Source organism: Borostomias antarcticus (assembly GCF_949987555.1).
Source record: "Borostomias antarcticus genome assembly, chromosome: 13".
In the NCBI taxonomy this organism is placed as follows: domain Eukaryota; kingdom Metazoa; phylum Chordata; class Actinopteri; order Stomiiformes; family Stomiidae; genus Borostomias; species Borostomias antarcticus.
In genome coordinates this window covers 12,836,055-12,863,089 of record NC_140246.1, presented here as the reverse complement: position 1 = coordinate 12,863,089, position 27,035 = coordinate 12,836,055, and the positions used below count along the sequence as shown (strand labels likewise).

The 27,035-nt window shown below is 50.6% G+C and overlaps 2 protein-coding genes across 2 annotated transcripts in view; both read right to left on the bottom strand.

The window, feature by feature from the left end:
• cald1a (caldesmon 1a) overlaps nt 1–19,989 on the bottom strand; it is a 41,131-nt gene extending 21,142 nt beyond the window's left edge. Inside the window, exons 1-2 of the mRNA XM_084447999.1 lie at nt 19,897–19,989; nt 595–677 (exon numbers count right to left, since the gene is read on the bottom strand). Coding sequence (XP_084304125.1) covers nt 595–668 — 74 coding nt within the window. The 5' untranslated portion in view covers nt 669–677; nt 19,897–19,989. The remainder of the gene's footprint in view (nt 1–594; nt 678–19,896) is intronic.
• A 3,078-nt stretch (nt 19,990–23,067) lies between these two features.
• tnni4a (troponin I4a) lies at nt 23,068–25,840 on the bottom strand. The gene is made up of 5 exons (XM_084447813.1): nt 25,118–25,840; nt 24,890–25,021; nt 24,230–24,319; nt 23,669–23,827; nt 23,068–23,544 (listed from the first exon to the last, which is right to left on the bottom strand). The coding sequence occupies exons 3-5, from the start codon at nt 24,233–24,235 to the stop codon at nt 23,461–23,463; spliced, it is 249 nt and encodes an 82-aa protein (XP_084303939.1). The 5' UTR covers nt 24,236–24,319; nt 24,890–25,021; nt 25,118–25,840; the 3' UTR covers nt 23,068–23,460.
• Nucleotides 25,841–27,035: the final 1,195 nt, after the last annotated feature.

The window sequence follows — 27,035 nt, the reverse complement described above, 5'->3', positions numbered from 1 at the left end:
ACTCCGCTGCCTCCTCGTCATTGGCCAGGACTCACAGAGACGAAGGTTTGCATTTACAACGCCCGCCTCCATGTTGGATGACTGCTCTCTCTGTCCGCATTATATCTGTACCTATAGATGCAAATCAGCCCTGCGAAACAGCAGGTCACTGTCCGGCCCTTGGTGCTGCTGTTGACCCTTATATGGACGGAGGAGGACAGAGCGCTCAGGTCACCAGACCAGGGTGGAGATGATCAGACCGCCGCCGCCCCCTCTGGACAGCAGGTGTACCTGCGGCTACTTACACAGCCTCTAGGTTTCCTCCTGGAGTTAACTAAGGGCTAAAAGCTTCTACAGGCCTTGGCAAAGCAACAGGGCACATCCTGTATCTCAGTGTGTGTGTGTGTGTGTGTGTGTGTGTGTGTGTGTGTGTGTGTGTGTGTGTGTGTGCTTGAGTCAGGGAATCTACCATTCAAGAGTGAGGTCATCAGGCCACATCTGTTACATAATGGAGGAAGTGACATAGAGGGGAAGCAGGCGAGAAACAGGAAGCAAGAGGAGGATGAGGATGAAGAGGACGATGAGGAAGACCGGGAAGAGGAAGGGCAGTCTCACCGTTCAGCCTCCAGCCTCATCTCCTCCCTCTTCTGCCTCCGCAGCTCCCGGCGGCGCTCGAAGTCGTCGTCCATGGTTACGCCCTGCGGGGGTGACATCACGGCGGGTTAGGTTCACAGACGGGAAGGGGGACCGGGATGCTTATCGCGCCCGGGGTCGTCATCTGGCCAGGGGAGGCCGGCCTCTGCGCTGGTCTGGGGGAGGCCGGCCTCCGCGCTGGTCTGGGGGAGGCCGGCCTCCGTGCTGGTCTGGGGCCGGCCTCCGTGCTGGTCTGCTAGACGCAGGATCCAGGGCGCTCGCTTGGTTAACGGCAGGCCTCCTGCGTGCGACGGCGCAGGGCTGCAGTGACAGCTCGCCCTGCTTAAACCAGAGAGTGCTATTTCCCGGAGCGATTAACAGAGACAGTTTGGACTGATCGCGGATCAATTACCAACAGCTGCTTGTTGACGTCCTCTTTGAGCCAGCTACCCCACTAAGCTGGCTGTTCTTTTGTAGTCAGGGGAGAACAAATGTGAGTAAGAGAGAGAGAGAGGAGAGAGAGAGAGATAGAGAAGGAGAGATAGAGAAGGAGAGATAGAGAGAGAGAGAGATATAGAGAGAGAGGAGAGAGATAGAGAAGGAGAGATAGAGAGAGAGATATATAGAGAGAGAGGAGAGAGATAGAGAAGGAGAGAGAGAGAGATATATAGAGAGAGAGAAGGAGAGAGAGAGGAGAGAGAGATAGAGAAGGAGAGATAGAGAGAGATATATAAAGAGAGAGAGGAGAGAGAGAGGAGAGAGAGATAGAGAAGAAGAGATAGAGAGAGAGAGAGAGAGAGATATAGAGAGAGAGAAGGAGAGAGAGAGGAGAGCTAGAGAGAGGAGAGAGAGAAGGAGAGAGAGAGAGCGATGAAGGGGATGCTTAGCGCACAGGAAGCCAACCCAATCATCTAGAAAGACTCGGGGTAAAAATACCCGTCTGGTAACGTGACTGAGCAGAGAGAGAGAGAGAGAGAGAGAGAGAGAGAGAGAGAGAGAGAGAGAGAGAGAGAGAGAGAGGAGCTGAGAGAGAGGCCGGACCACCCAGGAGGGAACCGGGCCCCACGGAGCGGTGCCTCCATCCGGCCTGCCTCGCAACAGACGCACGGCGGCACAGAGGACGCGCACGGCGACCTACCGGAGTCGACGCGCTTCACAGAACCACGCCGGAGCAGAACCGGGGCACGCGGTCGAGCCCCGTGGCAGAACGACAGAAGGGTAGAGCAGAACCCAGCGGGGTGATTTAGCATACCTTAGCAGTGGTTAGCGGTTAGCGTCCGTTCTATCACACCATACCAGCCTTTCTCTGCCTTCTCCAAACAAGAGCTACCACACTGTTTCCCTCGGCAGTGCGGCCTCTCTCCCCGGCTACAACACAGACAGAGAAAGCCAAATGCCTGCTTTGTCCCTTCCCCTCTGCTTCTCCTCTCCGCCCCTCCCTCTTTCCCTCCGAACTCTCCCTCCCTCTTCCCTCTCTCGTCAGTTCTCTCCTTCCCACTCACTCGTCACCTCCCCACACACCCCCCCCCTCCCTCCCTATCTCCGCAGAGTTTCCTGTTGTGTTTACAGGCCTGTCAGTGGCTGGCTAAATCCACTGGCCTGAGATCAGTGGCAGGGACTTCCTGTGAGAGCCGCAGGGCCGAGCCATCCTTCGCTGTGCCCCTCCGCGGCGACGCACGCACGCGCGCACAGGAAGACAGGAAGCGCATGGACAGGGGAAGTATGCTTTCAACAAAAACCCATCACTCCTAGGGTTGGACCCCTCCTGAACCCCCCCACCCCACCCTCTCCCCCCTTCACCCTTCCCTTATTATTTTAAAAACAGGCCCAGTTTTTCTCCCTCTTTCACTCTTTCTCTCTCTCTCTCCTATCAGAGTTGGATGTTTCCAACACCGCAAGAATTTGCCCTCTATGTTTAGATGCACTTATGCCATTTGCAGCGGGAGGAAAATTGGCACTTGGATTTGGGCAGCTCATACAACTGTAATTAGGCTAAATGAGAGCAATAACTAAAGACCCAAAAGCCAACAACATCAGGAGCTTAATCACACACTTCCTACACACAGCGCCAGGAGTTAGTTAGCTCCGGTTATTAGTGCGAGCTTGTCTGATTATGGTTTGGGGGGGGTGGAATCGGGTGGGTGGAGAGGTCGTATTCAGAAATATGCCATTCGTAAGGCCTTATCTTCGTTCAGAATCACGTCGAGCAGGCATTCGTGTTTGGCTGTACACACGCACTGCAGTGTGTCTTGTAGCGACGTGCTGTCGACCGCCTGCAGCGCGCTGACTGGGCCTCCGCTGGACGACTGCGGCATTCCACGCCTGGTCTGCATCACCGCACGGGCAACGCGGCCTGATAGAGGCCTGTGAAATATAGAAATGTTGTGAGTGTGTTTCTGGAGAGGACCACCCAGGCTGTATGTGTGCAAGCTAACATCCCTCACGGACAGATACGGACATCCATACAAACAGCTCTAGACATCAATCCGGATGGATATGAGAAACAGATATAATAAGCTATAATGACACATTTATCAAGCCTTGCCCAGACTCCGTGGCTTGGTCCTCGCACCGCTTATGGAACCACCCCGTTAAAGTCATGTTAATGTTATCCTAACGACCGCTGCAACTACACTGGTCTGTCTAACCCTAACATTTCAGACAGGAGTTACACTAACAGCCAAAGAGCAGACGAGACAGCGACACTCCAGTTCTCAGACAAAGAACAACAGCTTTCCATTAACGCGTCACTACTACCGTGTGATGTGCTGTTGTAGACTATACAGCGCATAAGACACACAGTATGTGTCGACATGTCGTTGTGTGAGAGTAGGCCGCGTTGGGGCTTTGTTGAGAGTCGTGCCGGTGAAACTCGCAGCTTTAGCCACTCAATCCCGGTTAACTCACAGACAAACACATCAATCTGGGGACTATGCCTCAGGAAGTATGTGAAGAATTCCTCTATTGAACCTCCCATGTTAGCACAGGGACCTGACTGAGTCTCTAAATGGTTCATTCTTCTGCCTTTTAAAGCACTTCCAGAACATTCCTCACGATGAGGGGGCGGGGGAGTGCAGTGGGGGTGGGGGGATTGGTTGTCATTACTGTAAGTAATAAAACGGATAAGCCATAAACATAAACGTTCTGTCAACAGATAAACTGGCTTTGAAATCTGATTCTCGTCATTGCTGCCTTGAGTGGGGACTCTTTCCCTCACGCGAGTGGATCTGAGAGCATTGGATTAAAGTATGAGACATGCATTCCGCGTTCCGATGTTGACACCAATGCACTTATGAATTCACGAGGGACAAACAGAATATTATAGGGCTGGCTGGGGAGTTTTAAGAAGACAACCGTTTTTTTCCCGTCACTGAGTAAAACAAAGCATCAGATGACAAAATGTTTACGCTGTCCCCCACTGATTTTTTGGATCGCAGCCTTTTTGGACAGCTTGAGAGGGGGACTACTTTAAGAGAAAATGACAGATGGGTTTCAAAACAGAAAGAAGAAGAGAGAGAGAGAGAGAGAGAAAGAGGGGGGGGAGTGAGAGTGAGAGAGAGAGAGAGCACTGCTTTGCCAGCACAAACCCAATTAGTATATCTATCAATACATCTTTAATAGGCTCCAGTAGAGCTGCTGAATTTACTGAGTGGAGGACATGAAAACAAACATGGCCGTGCAATAGAGAACACAGCTCTGCTGCCAGGAGCACACAACTCTGTCTACAGGGGAGAAAGAGAGGAGAGGAGAGAGGAATTATGGGCCAGCCTGGGGCCTGTATCTACAGGCCGGCTGCGAGTGCGTTGCCATGGAGACCCTGCAGGTGTGCGGGCGGCGGCTGAGAGAGGCGTCTGAGGTATCTGCCCTGTCAGAGCTGGCACCAGGCCCCGCCCTGTCTGCTGCTCCCCGCACACAGCGCCGTCATGCTAGGCCAGGACACCGCTCTGGCCCTGGAGGAGCCGCTCTGGCCCTGGAGGAGCCGCTCTGGCCCTGGAGGAGCCGCTCTGGCCCTGGAGGAGCCGCTCTGGCCCTGGAGGAGCCGCTCTGGCCCTGGAGGAGCCGCTCTGGCCCTGGAGGAGCCGCTCTCTCTAGCTGAGAGGCTGTGGAGCCACACGGAGTCACCCACAGCCTGTATATCTCTGCTTAACACCACACTGACACAAACGTCAGCAACAGGAACATCAGCAGCTCCCCCCAACATCCCTTTATGCGTGAAGCATATGTTTCCTCCCTCTAGAAATGCAGTGTTGTGTGTGTGTGTGCTATGTTTGGAGCTGGCCCTGGTTCTGGGTGATGTGCATCTCTTTTCACACGTCCAGGCGTCTGACGCTCGAACACATTTATGGCCTCTGACACACACAGCCTGGAACGGACCGGGACAACCACACATAAATCCACCGGAGTTTCTGGCATCAAAAGGCCAGAGTTTCTCTTTCCTTCGACTCCTCCGTCTCCCTCTCTCTCTCTGCCTCTTGCTTTCTCTCTCTGCCTCTCTTCATATCTCTCTTCCTCGCTCTCGACCACAAAAGTGTGGCCTAACGGGCAGCTGCTGAATGTGCTCATGCACATTATCGACAGGCAGCTAAGGGTGTGTGTGTGTGTGTGTGTGCGCGCGCGTCTGTGGGACAGCGCACAAAACTAGGCGCGCCGATGCCAAGGGCTGTCAGTTCACGGCTTGCGGTGTCAAACTGCCGAGCTCTTCGGCGGGACACACGTCCTAGACAGGATATGAGGTGGCGAGAGGCATCGCAGGCCCCGGCTCGATCTCTAAACCAGCTGCCGCAGATGGGAGCCTTCCGCCCCGTCCAAGACTAACTCCCTCTCACGGGGGGAGCGCGGCTTCGCTCGAAAACCCGAGAGGCGTCCCGCCCGCGAACGTCGCCCGCGGGCGCTGTTCTGAAGGGGGGGGCGGAGCTGAGGCGGGACTAGAGATGGCGGCGTACCGCGAGGGACGGACAGACATCGGAGAGGAGAAGGCAGGAGAGGGGGAGGAGGAGGAGGAGGGGAAGGAGGTGGAGTCGAGGAGGAGGCGGAGAGAAGGAGGAGGGCGGAGGAGGAGATGACAGGAGGAGGAGAGGAGAATGGAGGGGAGGAAAGCAGAGAGGAGGAGGAGGAGAGGAGAATAAGGGAGGGAGGAAAGTAAAGAGGAGGATGAGAGGAGAAAGAGGGGAGCTAAGTAGAGAGGAGGAGGAGAGGAGGGAGGGAGGAAAGTAAAGAGGATGAGAGGAGAAAGAGGGGAGGAAAGTAGAGAGGAGGAGGAGAGGAGAAGGAAGGAGGGAGGAAAGTAGAGAGGAGGAGGGGAAGGAGGTGGAGCGGGGAGGAGAGGAAAGGGTAAAAATCGGTCCAAACCCCGAAGTTTCCACTGACGGGAAGAGGAGAGGGGGGAAGAGGGGACAGGGGGAAAAGAGGAGGAGCCGAGTCCAGCATTCCCAGACAATGGTTCACATTCCTCCCTGGGTCTCCGCAGCCTGTGAATCAGCCCTGACAGACAGACGGCGAGCTGAGGTTACCTGAACACAACGACCTCACAGCTGAGAGGGGCTTCACTGAACACACGCTGGCCGGAAACGCTGAACGCACGCTGGCCGTTAACGCCGCGCCGCAAACAACTAGACGTGCACAACCGCTGAAGTGTTCTAATCGCATACCACAGGTGTTCTAGGTGACGTTACCGTACTTGGGAAGTAACATTTGCTCAAACTACTTCGACGTAGAAACAAATCGCTAAAAATAGCTTTTATAGTCTAGTCATCCTGAAGGAAATCCTAATTTTCTGAGTAGAAGTAGAACTCGCTGGAATGTCCATAACATTCTCCACTGTCAGAACCTGGCCTTGGCTCAACGATACTGCAGTGTGCGTGTGTATCAGTATGTGTATGATGTAGTCTACTGTATATTTAGACTGATGATTCAGTGGTCATTTACTTTTACAGCCCTTCTCTCATCCATGATCACATGGTTCAGTTATGGGAAACGCACCTCGCTAGCTCACACCTGGAATACCTCTACCGTACATGTTATAAACCAACCTGTTATAAACATGACATACACCTGTTATTAACAAATCATTGGCATGTAGGGAAGATCAGGAAGATGTTGGTGGACTCTGTCGACCCCCGTTTCCATCCAGGGTGTTGATGTTGACGTGGTCCAGTTGTATATGTATTATACCTGGACAACAGGCTGGGATGGGCAGATGACACCAAGTCCATGCAATAAGGAGACAGAGGTGACTCTACTGTACTTCCTGAGAAGACTCAGATCCTTTGATGTATGCAGAACAACGCTGACCACGTTCTACCAGTCTGTGTTGGCGAGCGCCATCGTCTTTGCTGTTGTGTGCTGGGGCGGCAGTATCAAAGCAGCGGACGCCGACGCGACTGACCAGCTGATCAGGAGGGTGGGCTCTGTCGATGGGGGTGAGCCTGGACTCAGTGGCGGTGGTTGCGGAGAGAAGAATACTGGCCACACCGCATTGGACAATGTCCCCCACCCTCTTCACGACACTCCGGTCACGCGTCCCCTGACCGGTAGGCCTCTCTGGACCTGAGTCAGCTTGGACGGTGCTAGGACTCTAAACTGGACATTTTACTGCTTCATTTGATTATCAGAAAGAATATATTCACCTGACTGCCACTGTAGCACATCGGAGGCACGTGTTTTGCACAATCCAGGCATCTTGTATATCTTGCACATCCTTTTTGTATATTTGGTATATTTTGTGCACTTACTGAAAATGTGTTTTAATCCCAACTGTGCCTTTTTGTTGTCCTCACTGTAACACGGCAACTAACCCCTGGGGATCAATAAAGTATTTATCTATCTACCGTATCTATGCTATTAACCTACAGCAGTAGGACTCAAAGAGAGACCAGAGACACCTGGTCTCCTAATAGCATGCCTCCAGGTTTACACCTGTGTCTTGAAACGCTCGAACGCCACACCCAGACCTCACTTTTCAACACCAACACTGCCTCGACGGACGAGAGCCTAGTCCGGTCTTCAACTGATTCTCATGCGATTTCTCATGAAATTCTTCTGATCGGCAACTCCACCTCGATCAGTCAGATCAGAAATAACCTAGGAAGTTTTGTCCACCCTGGAAAAGTCCCACGTCAGAAACCTTCGGGTCATATTCGACACAGACCTCAAGTGACAAGCAAGTGAGATCTGTGTTGCAATCCTGTTTTTTCCAACTACGCACAGTATCCAAAATCAAGTCCTTCCTCTCCTCCAGCGACCTACGGAGGGTCGTACTAATGCTCATCTTCTCCAGACTGGACTATTGTAATGCCCTCTATGCCGGGGTCACGGACAAGACCATCCACAGCATGCAGCTAGTCCAAAACGCCGCTGCCAGGCTGGTGACAGGCACTAAGATGAGGGAACACATTTCTCCTGTCCTCTCCTCCCTTCACTGGCTCCCAGTGAAGCGCAGAGTGAAATTCAAGATACTTACGTATTCCTTCAAAGCCCTCAATGGTCTCACCACAGCTAACATCAAAGATCTCCTGGACCAACCTACGAGCTTCAGTCCTGGTCGCCGGCTCAGATCCGATAACCAGATGACCCTGAAGGTCCAACGGTCAAAACTTGTCACAAAAGGAGGCCGTGCATTTTCAGTGATGGCACCTGGGCTATGGAACAAGCTTCCTGTGAACATCAAGTCCGCCATCACCCTGGACTCTTTTAGAGCACAGCTTCAAACTCACCTCTTTGACGCAGATGATCTCTAATCCATGCCCTTGTCGTGTGTCTTAAAAGTAGTTTCTAGACTAGTTTGTGTCTCTGCAGTCCTCTGTTCTTGTTTGTTTGTTTCTGTACCCGGGCTGCGCCCCGGGCTGATGCAACAGTTGGTTGGGGGGTGCATTATAAATAAAAATAACATAAGATAACATGCAGTAAAGTCTGAGACAATCAAACTATCATCGATCTGGACAAACACTGACTTCAGTCCGGTGGTACGGACATTGTCTACATCTGTGGGCACATAGGTAAACATGTTCATTGTCTAGCTTCAGTTTGTAGTTCATTCAGATGTCAGTTCAGCTCTTAACAGTCAGCTGTTGACAGAGTCTTTCCACATGAAACAGCACACCAGAGGGGAGTCTGCCAGCTAGGGAGGATGTTAGCAAAATGTTATCTGTTGTAGCTGCCTGCCTGTAATGATGCCAGCGCATTGGGACTCTGGCGATGAGGAGGCTAAAGCGACATCGAGGCAGATGGCGTCATAGAAGTGATCGACTTCATAGTACATGACTCTTCTTTTTCTTCCCTTTGACGTTTTAAAAGCCTTGTGCTTTTGAAAGCCCACTTTCTTACGAGTGGTAGCCCCTATCAGCCAGTATCTGAGGGAGAATGTTCCAAAAAGAACAAATCCCACAGAACAGGGATGTTTACGGCATCAAACGGCTACTGCAGCTGGCCTCGCTCCACATGACCAAATATGGACGTAAAAAAAGCTCCTTTTCCCGTAACCTCACTGGGAAAAAAAGAGAAAAAAGGAGTTTTCTAACATGCTGTGCAGCGAGATAGAGCTCTCATACGGGTTTGTGTGCACACGCGCACACGCCCGCGCACACGCACACACACGCACACACACACACACACACACACACACACACACACACACACACACACACACACACACACACACACCACAGTGGGCTGGAGTTGGCTCTATCTCCCACTACCATGAGTGATGGTTGCTCTATAGTGGCATCTCTGGGGCCATGTCAAACACAGAGTATTATTAGCCTGGCTCTGGCTGCAGCACTGTGGGACTCGCTCGGGAGCCACAAACACTCAAATATATACTGTAGGGACTAGGGAGAAAAATAAAAGCAGAATCATGCTGTTTCCAGACAATTTGTTAAAAGTTAGACTTCATGATCTTACTGTAGATGACCAAAAGGTAGAATTGTTGTAATAACTATCCTCTTGATTCATCCTCTTGTCTGTCTGTATGTCCCTGTCTGTCTGCCTGTCTGTCTGTCTGTCTGCCTGCCTGTCTGTCTGTCTGCCTGTCTGTCTGTCTGTCTGTCTGTCTGTCTGTCTGTCTGTCTGTCTCTCTGTCTGTCTGTCTGTCTCTCTGTCTGTCTGTATGCCTGTCTGTCTCTCTGCCTGTCTCTCTGCATGTCTCTCTGCATGTCTCTCTGCATGTCTCTCTGCATGTCTCTCTGTCTGTCTAAGAGACCATGCGTCATTGCCTCTTCTGTGGCTGACTCCAGACCCCTGACTGTGACCGCACTCTGCCAGGCAGACGCCCATCGCCACGGTGAATCAAAGACGTGGACACCTCCAGGGCCAGCAGATGACAGACTCGACCCGGCGGAGAACGGAGCGATAAATATGTCGCGTCTCCTCCCTCTCGAGGGCCGGTCGGCTTTGGCTTTCAGCGTCGCGTGCGCTTATATAACCGCCTGAAATAATATGCTGGCGGTTCCTGTCCCAGTAGCCTGACAGTCAGCTCCTCCATGTGCTCTCCCCTGCACGTCATCACCATGTCTGTGAGACAGATAGTTCCTATGGGGAATCTCCGAGCTGTCTGGTCTATACCTTGCTGGAAAGCGAGTTCTGAAAATATGCCGTCAAAACTGTCTTAAATGCGCTTGTTTTGGCTGAACGTCATGCCAGTGAAGCGTTCTGGAGTTGAACTCCGCCGGACCTGACAGACAGCTAGCGAACAGATCCTCTTCAACTAGACAGGAAATACACAGAAAACCTCTTAGTCCTTAGTCATTGCCCTTGAGTTTGACTAATAACCCTAATTCCCCATCCACCCCCCTCTCTCTCTCTTTCTCTCTCTCTCTATATCTACAAGAGGTTTATCTTGCTGCGTTTGCTATAGCCGTCCTGACACCTATCATCCCGTCGTATAAATGACCCCAGATCGACCGGAGAAAGAGTCTGTTGAATGTGTCTGACTGTTAACCACACATGCCTTCTAGTGGTGGAGGTGGGGGAGGGGGGCGGGATCACACTGAAGAAAAAGAAACACAAAAAAGTAAAAACAAGGGGGAGAGGAGGGGGGGGGGGGTGATGCATGTTGTCACTGCTTGGTCAGCCTCGCGCAGGGCGAAACATGTTCCTGCCATACCTTACATGGAAACGCACGAGAGGAGTCTAGCTAGGCCGTGACGCAAGCCCTCGCACCCTGACAGCCCGCTGGTGACGGCAGGCTCTGGCTACCCTCCCACATGTTTGTGCATGGCCTTCTATGTACACACTGTACCACGGGGTGTTTACTTCCCAACACTGCCCCCCCACCACCCTCACCTACCCCCTAACACTACAGAATTACACTTCCATCTCTCCTGGGAGCAACTCAACTCTCCGTCGATCCCCCCGGTTTGAGCAAAACACCGATCTGTAAATCAGCTCTGGAGGAATGTGGCTTGTTTGAAGCGCAACGCGAGGATTTCAAGGGTATTACGTGACAAGAGATCTTTCAAGCTGAGGGGGCAGCATTCCTGGAGGGAGATAGGAGAGAGAGGGGAGATTAAAGAGGGATAGAGCGCCAAGCAGTGACCGAACCATAGCGGAGCACAGAGGTCTGGAAGGAGAGAGAGAGAGAGAGAGAGAGAAGGAGAGAAGGAGAGAGAGAGAGAGATGGGGGGGGGGGGGGGGGGGGTTTGAGAGAGACTCCCTGGGAGAAGCACTGTTTGTTTGGTGAACAAAATACACAAAGCACCAACCAGTGACAGGATCACTAAGGCCACAGAGCCGGTCTGGTAGGGCCTGCAGGGTGACCACTGCTATTATGCCTGGTCCACTGGATAGGAGAGGAGAGGAGAGGAGAGGAGAGGAGAGGAGAGGAGAGGAGCAGCCAACTAGCACTCAGCAGCACACCTAGGGGGTTCACGGTCTTCAGCCGAAACTAGGAGCTCTGAGGTAAAAAGACAACAGACCTAGGCCAGCTCTGAGACCGGTCTGGGCTGGGGGGGGGGGCAGGTTCAGTCCTTTCCCTTACGACCTCACATTCCATCCTGAGCAGACAGAACCTTTTCCGTGCCCCGTCTTCTCCAGGCTAGGCTATAGCGCTCTCCAGCCCTCTGCAGCGGATCTCATGTTGGAGCAGCATATTTCTGCTAGCTGTTATTCTTAGCCTGGCAGCTGGCCAGCGACCTGGGGAAGGGTGGGGGTTTGTGGGCCCCTGAGCCCCCCCCCGGGGGGCTGGAGGAGGCCGGCTTATTAAGTCTATATCAGGTACACCGGCAGGTAGATCTCTCTCTCTCTCTCGTTCTCTCTTCACCTCCGTCTGCCTGTCAGTGTTCCGTCAGTCCCTTCTGTCCGTCCGTCAGTCCGTCAGGACGCCTCCCCGGTCCTCGCTTCTCTCTCTCTCTCTCTCTGCGGTTATGGAACTGACGAATCCGCTGCCAGAAAATTCCAGGAAACCCTAGAGCTCTAGGAGACATAACAAAGATCTCTCTTCCTCTCGTTCGTTCCGTTTCTCTTTGTCTCCGTCGTCCCTCCTCACGGCTCGTGTTCTGCCAGTGTCCTCTGGTAGTCATTTTAGCAGTCCTTTCCTTGCGAGGTATACTAACTACTGTACTGTATACTAACTACTGTATACCATTATACAATTCTACACCATAGAACACCAAAGTGTTCTTTTATAGGCGCGCTAATGTTCAACAACTGACAGGTAACTGCACACTCAGAAATACTGCGATACCACTCTCCTCATCAGCCCGTCGACACGTTTACAGCCAAACGGCGGATTAAATTCAACCTCAGAGGTTAATGGCTGGTATTTATACCAGCTAATTCCTACATTTATTAGAATAACACATATCTCAGACAAGCATGAAATTGTAAATAGCCGAGCGGTGTTCTTCGGGGGCCGGCTCTCAGGTTGCGGTGAGGAGGAGGGGGCGGGTCGGGTTCCCGACTAGCTGATGGCAAAACTGTAAATGAGATTAGAACACAGGCCCAGCAGGGCTCCAATTTGGTCACGTAAAAAAACCACTGGCGCTATCATTACAGGCTGAGGCAATAGGTGCTTTGGGATCGCCACCAAAAGGTGCGTTTTCCAGGATCGCACAAAGTTTGCCTCAGAGTCGGTGGCGCTGTTCGCGGGAGTGTCGGGCAAAGCGTATTCATTCCAGCCGTCACGGAGGAGGAGGAGCAGGGAGGGAACCATTTTTTCACAGGGGGTGTGGGAAAATAAATGGCCTTTTAATAGTCTCCATTAACTAAATAACTAAACATTACTGGGAACGTTTGTATTGGGCACTGCGACCATGCAGGCTCTGCTATGATTTCTAAAAATCTATAGTTAGGCTTCTGGCATCTTAAGAGCTCTCATCAAAACTCAACTCACACTCCTGAAAATGTTACTTAATAAGGTGCTGAGGGAACTCAATGGAGCTAATGATGATTCACCAGTAACCAATGACACAAAACGATGATTGACATTTATTCACATCCCTCCCCTTTTACTTTTCTCCTCCATCTCTCAGACCTCCTCTTCCTCCTCCTCCTCCTCTCTTCTTCCTCCTCCTCTCCCTCCTCCTCCTCTCTCTTCCTCTCCCTCCTCTTCCTCACCCTCCTTTCCCTCTTCCTCCTCTTCCTTCTCCTCTCACTCTTCCTCCTCCTCCTCTCTCTTCTTCCTCCTCTCACTCCTCTTTTTCTCACTCCTCTCTCCCTCTTTCTCCCTCTCTTCCTCCTCTCACTCCTCCTCCCTCTCCCTCCTCCTCCTCCTCCTCATCTACTCGCTATAAAACATACACCACCACATCTGTCTGCAGTCCTACAAATCAATGTCCTTAAGTACTTACTGACAGCCCTGTGCCTCCACCCCCCCCCCAAGCAACTTTAACATTTAATAGAATGATTTGGCCCTGTGCTGTAATGTGCGCTCCTGTACTTTATGCACAAGGGTGTCGATCTCCTCCTGCACAGCCTGAAGCGTTTGCTTCCTATCCACTCCAACTCTATGCTCATTCGTCCATTCTCACATCTAACCCGTTTTTTTTTTTACACTATTGCACAGCCGATTGGCTTGGGAAAGGCACACCTGCATCGCTTCAATCAATTATTCTACCCCTTAACTGGACGCATCTCCAGTGACCTCGAGATACGTTGCGCAAGCAAATTCACAAAACTTGACAGCGTTGTCTATTGTGTTCGACTACTGCCAATAGCCTTTTACGATAGCCCTTGACGATTCGCAAAACTAAATTAAAGCCCTAAGTGTCTTAACAGGAGCAGGTCCGAACCCACAGCCGCCTCCTCTGCCAGTAGTCTGTCTACAGGGGGCTGCAGTCTGCACACACACACACACACACACACACACACACACACACACACACACACACACACCTGGTTCCCTGGCCTCCTCCCCTGCTGTGTTTACCTTGGTGTTCTGAGTGACGGGTGTTTGGGGCTGGAATCCCGGCCGGACCGCGGCCGCCTGGCGGTGTACCGTTACCTCCCATTACCTCCGAGCCTAACTAATAGGCCCATTATCCCAGGTGGTCTCCTAGACGGCTGTCACAGACCTGAGTGGCCCCGTGTGTGTGTGTGTGTGTGTGTGTGTTTGTGTGTGTGTTGGGTCAGCCCAGACACACAGTGTCCCATGAACCCTCGCCAGACCCGGCCTAGCCGCGCACACAGAATCTTTAGATTCAGACTCAGACACACGTAGGGTCCAGCTCGGCTGTAACAAGCCGTCGTTGTTCTCGCTGCGCTTTGTGTTTCATTAGAGAAGCTTGTAATGAGGCCAGCCAGACTACCCACCCCCCCTCCACACACACACACACACAAACCTCCACCCCCCCTAACTACCTCACCCTTCGGCCATCCTCACTCTCCATACACACAAACAATAAAGATTATGCACCATGTCTCGGGTGGTGAACACAGTAAACAGATGTGACAGAGAACATGTGTCATCCCGCTCCGCCTCCCGTCATGCGTCTGCATTAATGAGATGATGAGATGAGACTTTGGCTATTAGTGCTAACGAGCAGCTAATCAACCAGCGCTCAAGGTCCATTAGTGTTCGACTTGCTCCTGTGCGTACGCGTACACACACACGCACACACACACACACTTAGAGATATTAGATATATTCAAGATAGAGAATTATGATTAGACAGCAAAATATTGAATCCTTGGTTAAAGTTGGTAGCTCAGCATGACTAATAATAATCACCGTTTGGCGGTTACCTTCAGAGCAGCCCTCCATCCCTGTAATGTCACCAGCCCAATTGCCCCCTCCCCCCCACGCATCCCTCTCCCCAACCCCAGCAGTCCAGGCCAATCAGCTTGTGACGTGACTAATTGTTTCACCCAATCACCTTTGGCAGATCTCTCATGAGGTCAGCACTTTTCTACAATGCCGGCCGTTCCCGGTGAGAGCGTCTGATTAAAATGTCTTCTTCTCAAAGGCTGTATTTCTGCCCCCCCCCCCCCATGCCAGCCCAGAGTTGGCCAACACTCCGGCAGATTGATGAATCACCCGACGGACCTGAAACGATTCCAAACTAACAGATCCAAGCTGCGGGCTGCGGGCGAGTACGGGGGTCCGGGCGAGCGGATCCTATTCCTCCTCCTCTCTTCCTCCGCTCGGAATAAATCGCTGGGATTTCACGGAACGGCAAGAGAACGCGCCGTCCGACGCGCGCGCACGCACGTACGTGCGCTCGCCCGCGCGTGCGCACAAACGCACAAATCCTTCATGTCCGCCATTTTGAGTCTTTGATCTTCAGTTTTAATCAGTTTCACTGCCCCCCCCCGCCCCCCCCCACCCCGCCTTCGCCCCCCCTCTCTCCCCCAAGCAGCGGTGACATGCGAACTGGAGAGACATGGCGGACGAGAGCGGGCGCATTCCTGAGCGGCCCTCTCGAGGCTCGTATGTAAATGGAGCGGTATGCTTCTGATTAGTGGCTACACTCTATAAATGCTCTCTTAAACATTAACTACCGCTCCTACTCCTCCACCGCAAGCACAGACCCGGTCTGGCCCGGCTGCGCCCCGGGAGCGGAGGGACCGACGGAGGACACTCCGGACCTTTAAGCGGGACTTATTCCAGGGGGGATCGGACGCTCTGAGTCAGCGGTCTCTGGTTACCTAAATTCCCTGTCCAAATATTTAGCTACGGTTCAGACGTTACAGAGTTTAAAGCGTGCGGTGTACTGCGTACTGTCCCATCCTGAAAATATCAATATGGCCGTGAAAGTGGAGCCCCCCCCCCCTGTTCACAGAGAACCCGTCCAAGCTGTTACGCCCCCAGCGCCACGGTTACGCCACTTTTAGTGTTCGGTCAGCATCTTGAGTGGCGGGCAGTGACAAGGATCAGGGATCCCTCACATGACGAACAAGGACACACCGCCCTCTTGCTTAGAACCGCGCTGTGCTGCTAACAGAGACAGTGAGTGCGTGCGTGAAGGCCTGTGTGTGTGTGTGTGTGTGTGTGTGTGTGTGTTTCCCATGTTAAGGATAACAGTCCTACGTGCAGCCTGAGTATGAACATGAGGTCAGTCCCTTGTTCGTTAAGTAAAGAGCCAGTCTCTTACACTCCTTCCCATGAGAGCCAGCATTCATCATGAAATCACCGTGCATCCCCCCCAGCCCCACCCCCCTGCACTCTACACACTCAAATTCCCTACACACACACACACACACACACCTTCCTTCCCTATGCCTCCGCAGGGCCTGCTAGCCACACACTGCGGTGCCTGTTTCCATGCAGCCCAGGCTAACCTATTGCTAGTTCTGTAAACACATGACCTCAGTGCTCTCAATGGCAGTTTTTACACTGTTAAAATTTACCTCACCCCTATTACCTCCACCCCAATACCCCGTCCCCCACTTACTACCACTTAATAACCCATTCACCTAAAACATTTGACTTTTAAAATGGTATTTGATCAGGGCTGAGTAGCTGAGGTTGTTTGGTTTAGAGGAGCTGACGAGGGGGGTGGAGAGGAAGAGGGCAGAGGACGAAGAGGAGGAGGGTGAGGTGGAGGAGGGAAAAAAGAGAGAAAGCAAACCAAGAAACCAATCAATCCATCAATTCATTTTGAATAGCCCGTTTACAAATAATGCAATTTTTGCTACCCGATTGCCGTGAACTTTCTAGGGCCCTAAGCTAAAGTGTGGGACAACAGATATGAGGAGACATGCAGCCATGTTGGTGGTCCCTGTGGGAAGACTCCAGAGGAAAGTACAAACCAAATCAACTCACAGAGACATTTCCTGTGCTTGTTATCAGATGAAGAGACGCACAGGGGCCAATGTCCTGCTTACCACACACACACACACACACACACACACACAAACACACACCAGTTCTGGACCTGAACCGAACATAATCTTTAGTCGATGACATCAGGATAATGAAGTCAGGCTTGCACCATCATCACCCCCATAAAGCATGCGTGAGATCTTGCCCTAGAGGGTAAACCGAAGAGTTTTACCTTATAAGACTGGGGTCTGAGTCAGAGCGCTCCTGCACCGTCCATTTAAAGACAGCTTTGGAGAATACAACTAAAAAAGAATATCGGCTCCATTTTTTATAGCAGAGAGACCTTCCTGGAGAAGGTGCAGGCTGCCAACTGGCGTCCGATCGCTAGCTGTGCCAACCATCAACACTGCAAGCAGCTTATTAGGAGGCTTGACTTGATGTGGGAGCACTTCAGGGTTAGAATATGGGCAGGTTGATCCGCTCGGGTTTTAAATGGGAGTTTAACAGATAGTTAAAGTCCCTGCCCCTGTGAAGCCTGGCCAATCATGCTTGAGGCCTGGATCCTTTCACATCCTCAGCTCTGAGAGCCACTGCCTACAGGCTTTAGCTCAGTGACCAAACACTATCTGGTAGTGTGCATGAGGCCTGGGTTTGAACAAGAGCGTTCTTCTTCATCACACAGGAGAGAAGCTGGGTTCCAGACTACTGCAGAACCTCAAGAGGTGACGGAACAGGAGATCACAGCCTGGCACGCGTTCTCCAGCACAATTGTTCTTGCAGAGCCTGGCTTGCTAAGGAACAACAAACCAAATATGAAGCTAAATTACAGAGGGAGGGATTTCAGGGCATGAGAGGAAAGATGAAAAAAGAGGGAGTGCGAGGAATTTTAGATTTGATTTATATATTACTAACCAAACATCTGAAAGCCTCTAGTTGCATATTTGCAGGAACCTAAATAAACAGAATCTAGAGTTTCAACTTGGGTCCAGTTCTGACTTCACAAACGAGGAATGCCCCGATTCACCCACTTTCTGATCAACACCCAGTTCGGAGTTATACAGATTCCATCTCGTCCACTCCGAGTCCGCTCCAACCTCACCATATTATACAACTTAGTGTGCGGTTCTGGGTACAGTGCATTCAAATTACATGCTATCGGATTCAAAGGCAGAGCAGGCCGGAGAGGAGGACTGAGACGGAGTATGCTGCTATGGCCTCCGTCCAGCGCTGACTCCCTGGAGCTCCAGCTGCCTGTCAATCTGCCTCTTTTCAGAGCAGAACCCTCCGCCGAAGCTGCCTTAGAGGACATGACCCGGGGCTGCTCCCCCCCCACCCCGCCCCCCGACGCTACATATATGGTAATTACAATTACACACAAATAAGATAACTGGTGTCAAGGGTACGACTTTTCTTATGACTGCTGAGGGAAGTGTGGGGGCGTGTGGCGTCTCGCTAGAGAACATTAACGCCGTTTCAACTCGACATAAAGCTGTGCGGAAGCGCGGGGCTGCGATCCAGACGCCAGACGCCTGTGCGGGTCGAGTTCACACCCGAGACCCGGGGACGCTTCTCTGGTGTCGATCCGACTGACCAGCGCCCCTTCCTCCGGGCCGTCAGACCCCCCCCTGCCTCCGGACAGTCTGCTCTCACATACCCCAGTCTGCTGGCCCCGGGCCAGAGAGCTGATCCAGAAACAGTCTTTAGAACAAGGGCAGAGACAGAGACAGAGAGAGAGAGAGGGAGAGAGGAGGAGGGAGACGGAAAGACAGACGGGGTAAGAGAGAGTGAGAGTGTGAGAGCGATAGAGAAAGTCATGTAACTAGAGCAGGCACCAGACTCCGGAAACGCAGGGCAGTGTTCCCTACATCCTGCCTGGCCTAGCCCATGCTGCCAAACCCTTGTTATCACTGCTACGAATTACCTCCAGATTCCTGCCCCCCCCCCCTCCCCTCTCCCTGTGTTGAGCTCAAGAGAGTCTGAAGACCCTGAGCTGTTATGCATTCCAGAGGCTATTCCAATCAGCTGTCACCAGGTTGGACCTGCTCCTTATAAGGCCAGGGCATTCCCTGTGTGTTTTACAAACATCGCAGTTATCAGATACTGTTTCATGGACAATTACCGCCCTGTCTCGCTCTGAGCACTCTCAGCCCCTATAGAATGCCCCCCCCCCCCCCACACACACACACACACACACACACACACACACACACACACACACACACACACACACACACACATCCCTTCCTCCATCTCAGAGCTGCAGTGTAATAAAGGCAGAGATCAGACAGAGTGCTAACAGGAGTACAGTTGAATCAAAAGGCACACTTGCCTCAGGGGTGTTGGCGTTGCGAGGAATGTGATACCTTGGAACTATGTGGATCCACCTGGGGAGTATGCGGTAGCTCATGTTTAGTAGGCAGATGAGATGAAGGACTTCAAATCCCATCATGCACAGTTTAGACAAAGAAAGCAGGTGCCCCCCCCCCCCCCACACACACACACACCAGAATCTATGTAGCTTCAATATGAGTGACCGTGCTGAAAATCCGAGTGGGGATTGAGCCCCACAGAGGACATCATCAAAGTTCCACGGGAGTGGTTCCAAACCACCTCTGCTACAGTTCAAGTAGACTACACTCGAGTGGAAAGCTATTCTCATTGTGTTGTCGTAGGCCTATAACGGAGAGAGGCTCGAACCTCTACCCCTAGATGAGAATCAGTGGTAGCGCGAGGAGAGGACATCACATCCCAACTCACTTTGACCAAAACAGCACTGCCCAAAATCGCGAAAACAATGGTGAATAAACCAGGCTTTGTGAATTAATTAGGCTTGATCCTTATTTGGAATAATTTAGGGATGTAAGATTATATGCTACAATATTTGATTAGGGATACATCTGAGCATCATGAATTCCTTTTTGATCACATTACAATGATTAGAGCATGATCGCGAAACTTTTCGGCAGCACAGAACACAATGAACATTGCATCCGTGTGTCCTGGCCCTGCAAGTTTTCAAACGATAGCTACAACCAAACTGCATAGGCTATATCACATCCCTAACATCTCTATCTGGTCGCAGCCCTTACCTGTTGAGTTGACGGACAGAGATATTGCAAGTCGGGATCGCAGACAGACAACGGCAGGAAGGCCAGTGAGAGGAGAGGAACGGAGTCTGGCAACCCTCGGTCTTTCCCAGTATTCAATACTAGCCTACTACACAATTCCCTAAGCCCCTCCCTTTTAACTACAGAAGTTGGTTGGGAAAAGAAATGACGCGAACATGGTCGCAGTCGTTACCAACTAAAGCTATTAAAAAAAAAAAGAGTAGCCTAGGGAAATCATTGGTAAAGTGTAACTAAATGGAAGTAAAAAGAAAACTATTATTTTCAAAGCGCGAAAGTTAGGAGAAATACTTACAGGGGGAAAGTATCGAAATCCCAGGAATCAGCCAGAACTGCCTTTGAGGCTAGAATGCCCTTTTTTGGTTATCCTTCAAGGGGCCTCTGAAAGAAAATCCTCCGTCAGGAACTATCATATGAAATGTTAATCTTGGAGAAAAAGGGGGCCGTCGTCGTCTGCACAAACACTTAAGGGGCAGTGTAAACTATTGGAATAAATGGATAGCTATCGATACATGCAGATATCAAGTGATTTACAAACAAAACACCATGTATGGCCCGCGCGGTGCGAGAGAGGGAGAGAGAGAGATTGTTCTTACAACCTCGTGGTTTGTGTGTGTGTGTGGGGGGGGGGGGGGGGGGGGGTCATTTTTAAATAAGCTCCTTGGTGTGTGTGTGCATGTGTGTGAGTGCGTGTGACCTGGCTGGCCCTGTAGGCCTACCCTCCGACCCTCAGTTCCACAGTCTCCTCATACTGCAGTCCTACATCCCTCTTATCAGTGACCTTTCAGCAGGCTTCAGGATGCGGGAATGAAGCAGCTTGTAACCTTGCAACACAATCAAGCCGTTGTTCTGTGCTAAACTAGAACAGGGATGAGCTCTTTGTCCCACGGTTACAACAATGGTACCCGGGACAAAGGATGTACTTAAGCTACTGGAGCATGAAGTGCAGGCCATGATGCCACATTACATTTGATCATAAGTGATAGCTTTGTTTGACCTATAAGTAGTCTTGTCTTATAATTCCAAAGATCACGACAGAGCCTATCCAAGATAGTTGAGAAGATGATCTACGCTGACTCAATTCAAAGAGCCTAGACACGCAGCTCCGCTGAATCCCAAGCGTCCATCGTTCTCATGCAAACCCATGCCTGCATAATCAGATTGTCTGAATCTGATACAATATCTGAGCCGCGTAGGGTTTGTATTGGGTATGATGTCTGCTGATGCATATTTACGCCATGATCTCATGTGTTTACCTCAGCACTAGACGTTAGTTTATACTGTGCCTGACGGGGTTATGGCCCGAGCAGCTTATCAATACGACTGCTTGCACATATTTAGAGACCATGGGCTTGTTTCAAACAAAGACATCTCTATTTCAGGGTTGTGTCGTGGGGCTGGGAGCAGGCAGCGTTGCCCATGTATGGAGCTAGTCGTGATGATGTCATATGCTCCTACCTGGTCGTGATGATGTCATATGCTCCTACCTGATGGGGCTATGGCCCGAGCGGCCTATCAATACGACTGCTTGCACATATTTAGAAACCGATTATTTGAAACAATGACATCTCTATTTCAGGCCTTAACATGGCTGTGTTGCGGTGCCAACCGGGAGCAGAGAGAGCGTTACCTATATAGGGAAGCTGGTCGTAACAGCAATACGGTATAGGCTACCTGCACACGAGCCCGGTGGTGATGTCATCTGCCGCCACCTAAAAAAGGCTGCACAGCTTAGACCAGCTGTAGGCTACTCTCCTCTAGGCGAATGGTGCCAACCCCCCCTTCTAAAGGTCATGGTTAACTCTGTGTGAGGTTGCTCAAATGAGCAGAAACTGGGTTAAAGAAAACCAACGTTTAATAGTTTACATGCTGTAGGCCTAATGTAGTCACTGATTTTTCTGTGTAGTGGCAGTCAACCTGGGGATGCATGTGTCGTCCACCTGGGGATGACAGTGTGGTCATGGAGATGATGGTGTGGTCAACCTGGTGACGACCGTGTGGTCAACCTAGGGATGATCGCTCATTTAGTAAAGCAATGTTAAATGGCGATGTGTGATCCATGTATCCGCTTCTTTATTGACTTTATAGGGGCCAGTGGGGTAAATTGCAGAAATATTAATAGGCTACTCTGTCAAAGCCCCTAAACACACCACTGCATGTAGAGCAGTTATCATTAAAACCATGTCATATCAATAAAGAGAACCAGACACTTATGAAAGAATGTGTTTCCTGGGGCATGTTTCTTGACTGTGTCGGTGTAAGCCACAATGACACACAGGGCAGCGGTGGAGCCCAGCCCTGAGAAACAAGCTCAGTTATGGTGGGGGCCGGGGTCACAGCCAAGTCGGATATAACATCGAGTGGGGAAGTTTGATATTACCAAGGAGACCCCATCTGTGTCCGATCAGAGTGCGGCCATCTGCGGATCATAAAATATAAGAAAGTACATTAATAGGAGTGTCTGCTACACAGTGGATCTTACTGTGGCTCCCTGTCAATGGGAATATCCCGGACATGTCTATTGTGCTGGCCTACCCTGCTGCCAATAGGAAACAGGTGTGGTGGGGATGCATTGTCACACACTGAAGCTGTCACTTGTGAATGTTTGCAGTGATCGTATTTGCCTTCACCATTTCCCTATCAAAGCAGGCAAATAGCTACTGTACCTACCAAAAAGGGCTGAATCAGACAGAGCCGCCATGACAGACCAACATCACCAACAAGGACAGGCCCTATGGGACCATGGGTTGATCTCACTCATGGAGTCGTTCAACAGTAGCCTCATGAGACCATCCTGATTCCACGAAGCTCAACAGTAGGCTACAAGTTAGTCTTGTGGATCTCAAGTCAGGATTACGCTTTACCGATGACTCTGCAATCACTCACCACGCTAGACTGTAACCAGGTTATTGGGCAGCCCTGGTGGTCATAGTGATGAACTTCAATGACAGAAATGACAAGAGGTGAAAATTGCCATCTTTGTTTACTCAGCACAACATCTTGATTTAGGCTGCCATCTACAGTCCACAGTGAGAACAGCTGGCTGAACTGTCCGAAACCCAGTCAAAGTAGAAATAAATACAAAATAAATAAGAACACACATATAATATTGAGATTTTATTGCTTTATGTTGTGTCATATCATGTCAAAGAATCATATGAAAGGCGATTATTATTTCAAATGATACTGGCAAACACATCCATTGACTAACATCAGACTAAATCAAAATGTATTTACACAACTCATTACGTTGAAGGTAGATTCTTCCTTTTTGGAATAGTTTCCCAACAAAAAAAGTAGCAGACAAATCTCAGCGAATATAAATCACAACTTCTTTCACACACAATCTGTTACAAAAGTTCTGCGTTGTCCCTTCAGATACCCTGCATTTCATAACACTTCATAATTTCACAGCACAAAACAGTCGGTGAAGTCCCAACATATATTACCGCCAGAGTAGAGTAGATGAGTAGATGTAGCACTAGCCACGCCCTCTCTCAGACAGCTTCCTGTTGGTCAGAAGTTCTCTTACTGAGCAGCAAACATCTTCTTCCTGCCCTCCATTCCTGACAGGGCCTCCACGTTCTTACGCCAGTCTGTCACTTCCTCCTTCTGTGGAGAGGACAAAGTCCTGTGTGAAGTATCGTCAAGCACCACAGAGCACCACAGGACCACTATCGTGACTATAATGTAGTTTGTTTTTGGTTAAAAAAAACAACAACAACAACAAACAAACCTTCTCATCCTCCTTCTTCACAGTCTTCAGTTTGGATTTGAAGTCTTCCTTACTGGCAATCTTGCCCTCACCCATCATGTCAGATGTCTTCTTCACCCGTTTCAGGGCGTGTTTCTTTCGGCCCTTTAGCTCAAAGACTTTGTGGGTCAGTGACTGGATCTGAGCCAGAACCAGACAGCAAACATCAGAGCCAGACAGCAACCGACCTCCCAGGACTACACTCTGACAGGTAAAGTTGGTGTCATCTACAGATTTGAAGCAAGATTTCGTCTAGACTGGTCCTGATTGAACAACACTACACTGAGAATGAGAATTTATCTCTAAACAATGCTTCATCTAGGAAACTGGCCTTAGATGTACAGTATTATAGGCCTCTGCTGAGAAAACCTAAGCTCTACCAAACATATTTTCAAAGGAGAGAATAAAAGGTGAATACAGAACAGACACCCTGCAGAGTTGCCAGGGTAACTGTGCGAATCACAGAAAACATTCTCTGTGAATCATAAAGCAGAGAGTGTAAACTTAATTTCCCAGGGTTCATTTCCATTACTAAGAGCATACCTCCATGTCATTCTTGGCCACCTTCAACTCCAAATCGTAGCGGGCATCATCCACTATGTCAATCTTCTTGTGCAGGTCCTTACACAGCTCCTGTGAACAGAGAACAGTCAGTCTCCTCTAAGCTGCGGAATTCAGAGAGACGTGGAATTCATCATCAAACGCTCTATAAAAGCGTTTGATGCCGAGTCATTGGTGAGCCTGACGGGCGGCACGAGGGCTGTATGGATGTTCTGGCGCGTGTGTGTATGTGTGTGTGAGTGTGTGTGTATGAGAGAGAGAGAGAGAGAGAGAGAGAGAGAGAGAGAGAGATGTGGTGTTTACTGAAGAATCACAAGGGAAAAGCAATGATGAGAGCAGGGCTCAATGGCTACAGTTCAGACTCACTCAGACTGTCCTGTTCCCCCATCCAGACTCAGTTATATGTCTCTGCCCCAATTAGTGGTAAAGATCAGAGAAGAGTCTGTCTGCCTGCCTGCAGCGAAGCTGTCATTAGACACATTTGAACAAGATCACAAGCCATCAGATCAGCCTTTGTCCTTCCGTAGATAGTCTAGGTATTGTCTCGGACATCTTGTTTACACCTAACAACCACTTTCCGATCTCCTCAGGCGTCTGGGCAAGTGTGTCCAGACAACGGCCTATATGATTGGCTATACGTACCTGAAGCTCCTGTACTGATAGGCCAGACAGTTTGAGGGGCGGAGCTCTCTCGTTCAAGGCCGCTTCCCTCTCTGAGATCTTGCGGTCTCTCTCGACCACCAGCAGATCCTCTGCTTTCTTCAGTAGTTTGGTCTGTTATCAAGCGAGCAGAACAGCATCTCAAATGGTATTTCTGTTGTGTGTGTGTGTGTGTGTGCGTGCGTGCATGTGAGTGTATTTCAGACCTACCTTCAATAGTAACCTGCGTACTGCTGAGTACTTTGGCTTTTTCTTGAAACGGAGGAGCAGAGTAGATCATTAGATCACTTCATTCCCAGTCCAGCGGAGACGGGCAGTTCAGACGGGCCCATTAGCCAGGCTAACGATGTTAGCTCAGTTGCACACAGAGGGCTATTCCACCGCGACCGGGCCAGCATGCTCAGGATGCCTGCTGGACTGATTAGGATGCCTCTGCCCGCATCAAGGTGTTACAACACGCCCCCCTCTTCCAAGACTAAGAGTGACAGAGGCACAGTCTTCCAGGGGGAGTGTGCTTTACGACCAGCCAGCTGCCGTAGTGGAGATAATGCCAGCGGATAAACCCGGGCTAGGGGAGGTGACTGGTACAGGCACTGTCTGACAGTGGCGGTTACTATCAGGAGGTTTAGTGTGAACGTGGAGCTAATACCGCCGGATCAACCTCTCAACTGTGGAGTTAGTGAGCTTAGGGGGGGGGGACTAGCTCCTGATCAGAGCTGTGGTGACGTTGTAGTTACTCGTGTTCTATACTAGTAAACATCTGACTTCTGACTCAAGGCCATTGTTAGCTGCTGATCAGGGTATTAGTGCTTGCTGTAAGAAATGGCGACAGTGTGCGGTGTGTATTATTAGGCTGTTAGAAATCTTAGCACCTTCCCTGGTTTTAATTGTGCTTGGGAAATAAAAAACAAACAACAACAACATAGGATCTATATCTGCGGCTCACTCACCGGTCTGTATCAACAGGTTGCAAATGGAAACACAAATGACAGCCAAAGGACAGAGACAAACAGACGACAGACAGATAAGCAGGGGATTATTTTCCATCCTGGTTACATATTGAGGTCGTTCATTCCAGGCGATCGACAGTGGGGACACTCACCCTTCAGACATGGCTGTGCTGGTCTAGGAGTCCTGGTGGGAAGCCAACATAGCTGTGGTCACTTGCTATACACACACACACACACACACACACACACACACACACACACACACACACACACACACAGCTGGGCGACGCACCAACAACCTGGTGCCTCCCCCTCAGGCCCATTCAGGTGCCACATGGCAGATTAGAGCCTTTTATGATGCTTTTTTTTCTCTTTGGCGACTGGTCTGGATGCATCCAAACATATCAGATGATAAGCTGTGATGTAAGATAAAACACTATAACAATCCCGTAAGATATGATTTGCGCTGTAGCATACTGATATGGCACAATATGTAAGGTCAGAGAACGTATATAAAATTGGACCATTTTTCACACACAGGTTGCAATATTACACCCAGCAATGATTCCCTCGTAAACTGTAAACGGACCCCTATTCGAGGGTAGCTCTGCCATCCCTGTGCTGCAACCATAAACGTTACGAGCCGCTGTAACTGAACACAAATCACTGTGTCGGCGGCTGATAATTATGTGGCTGTAATTACAGCGAGGAGTTGTGATCGTCCTCCTTGTTAATAGGGTCCTCGGATGAAATCGTCCGATGCCTCAAAGGGTGAAGGTGAATACGGTTTCAAACAAGATCCTTCGATTTCTGCTGCCCCCCCCGTCCCCCCCCCAACCCTCCATCCCCCTCCCCATATCCCCCCACTCTCTCCTCTCCTGAGGATGGTCCAGACACACCCTGCGCTGTGTTTGAAGACTGGGATGAACACGCGGTCGGTAATCCCTCTTCCTGTTACGGAGGCTTAAGGGGCCCGGAGCAGACAGGTGTCACGGTCCCCCGGTCTCGAACGCACCTACAGTACCGAGTGGAGGCATGTCGGCCTTAATGGTGGCCCAGTGACATTACACACACAAGGACTGAACCTGTGACCTTCACCGTGACACAGTGACAGCACAGCAGGCCTTATTAGCTCTGTGTGAACACACACACACACTAGAGTGGGAGGGGACTCAAAG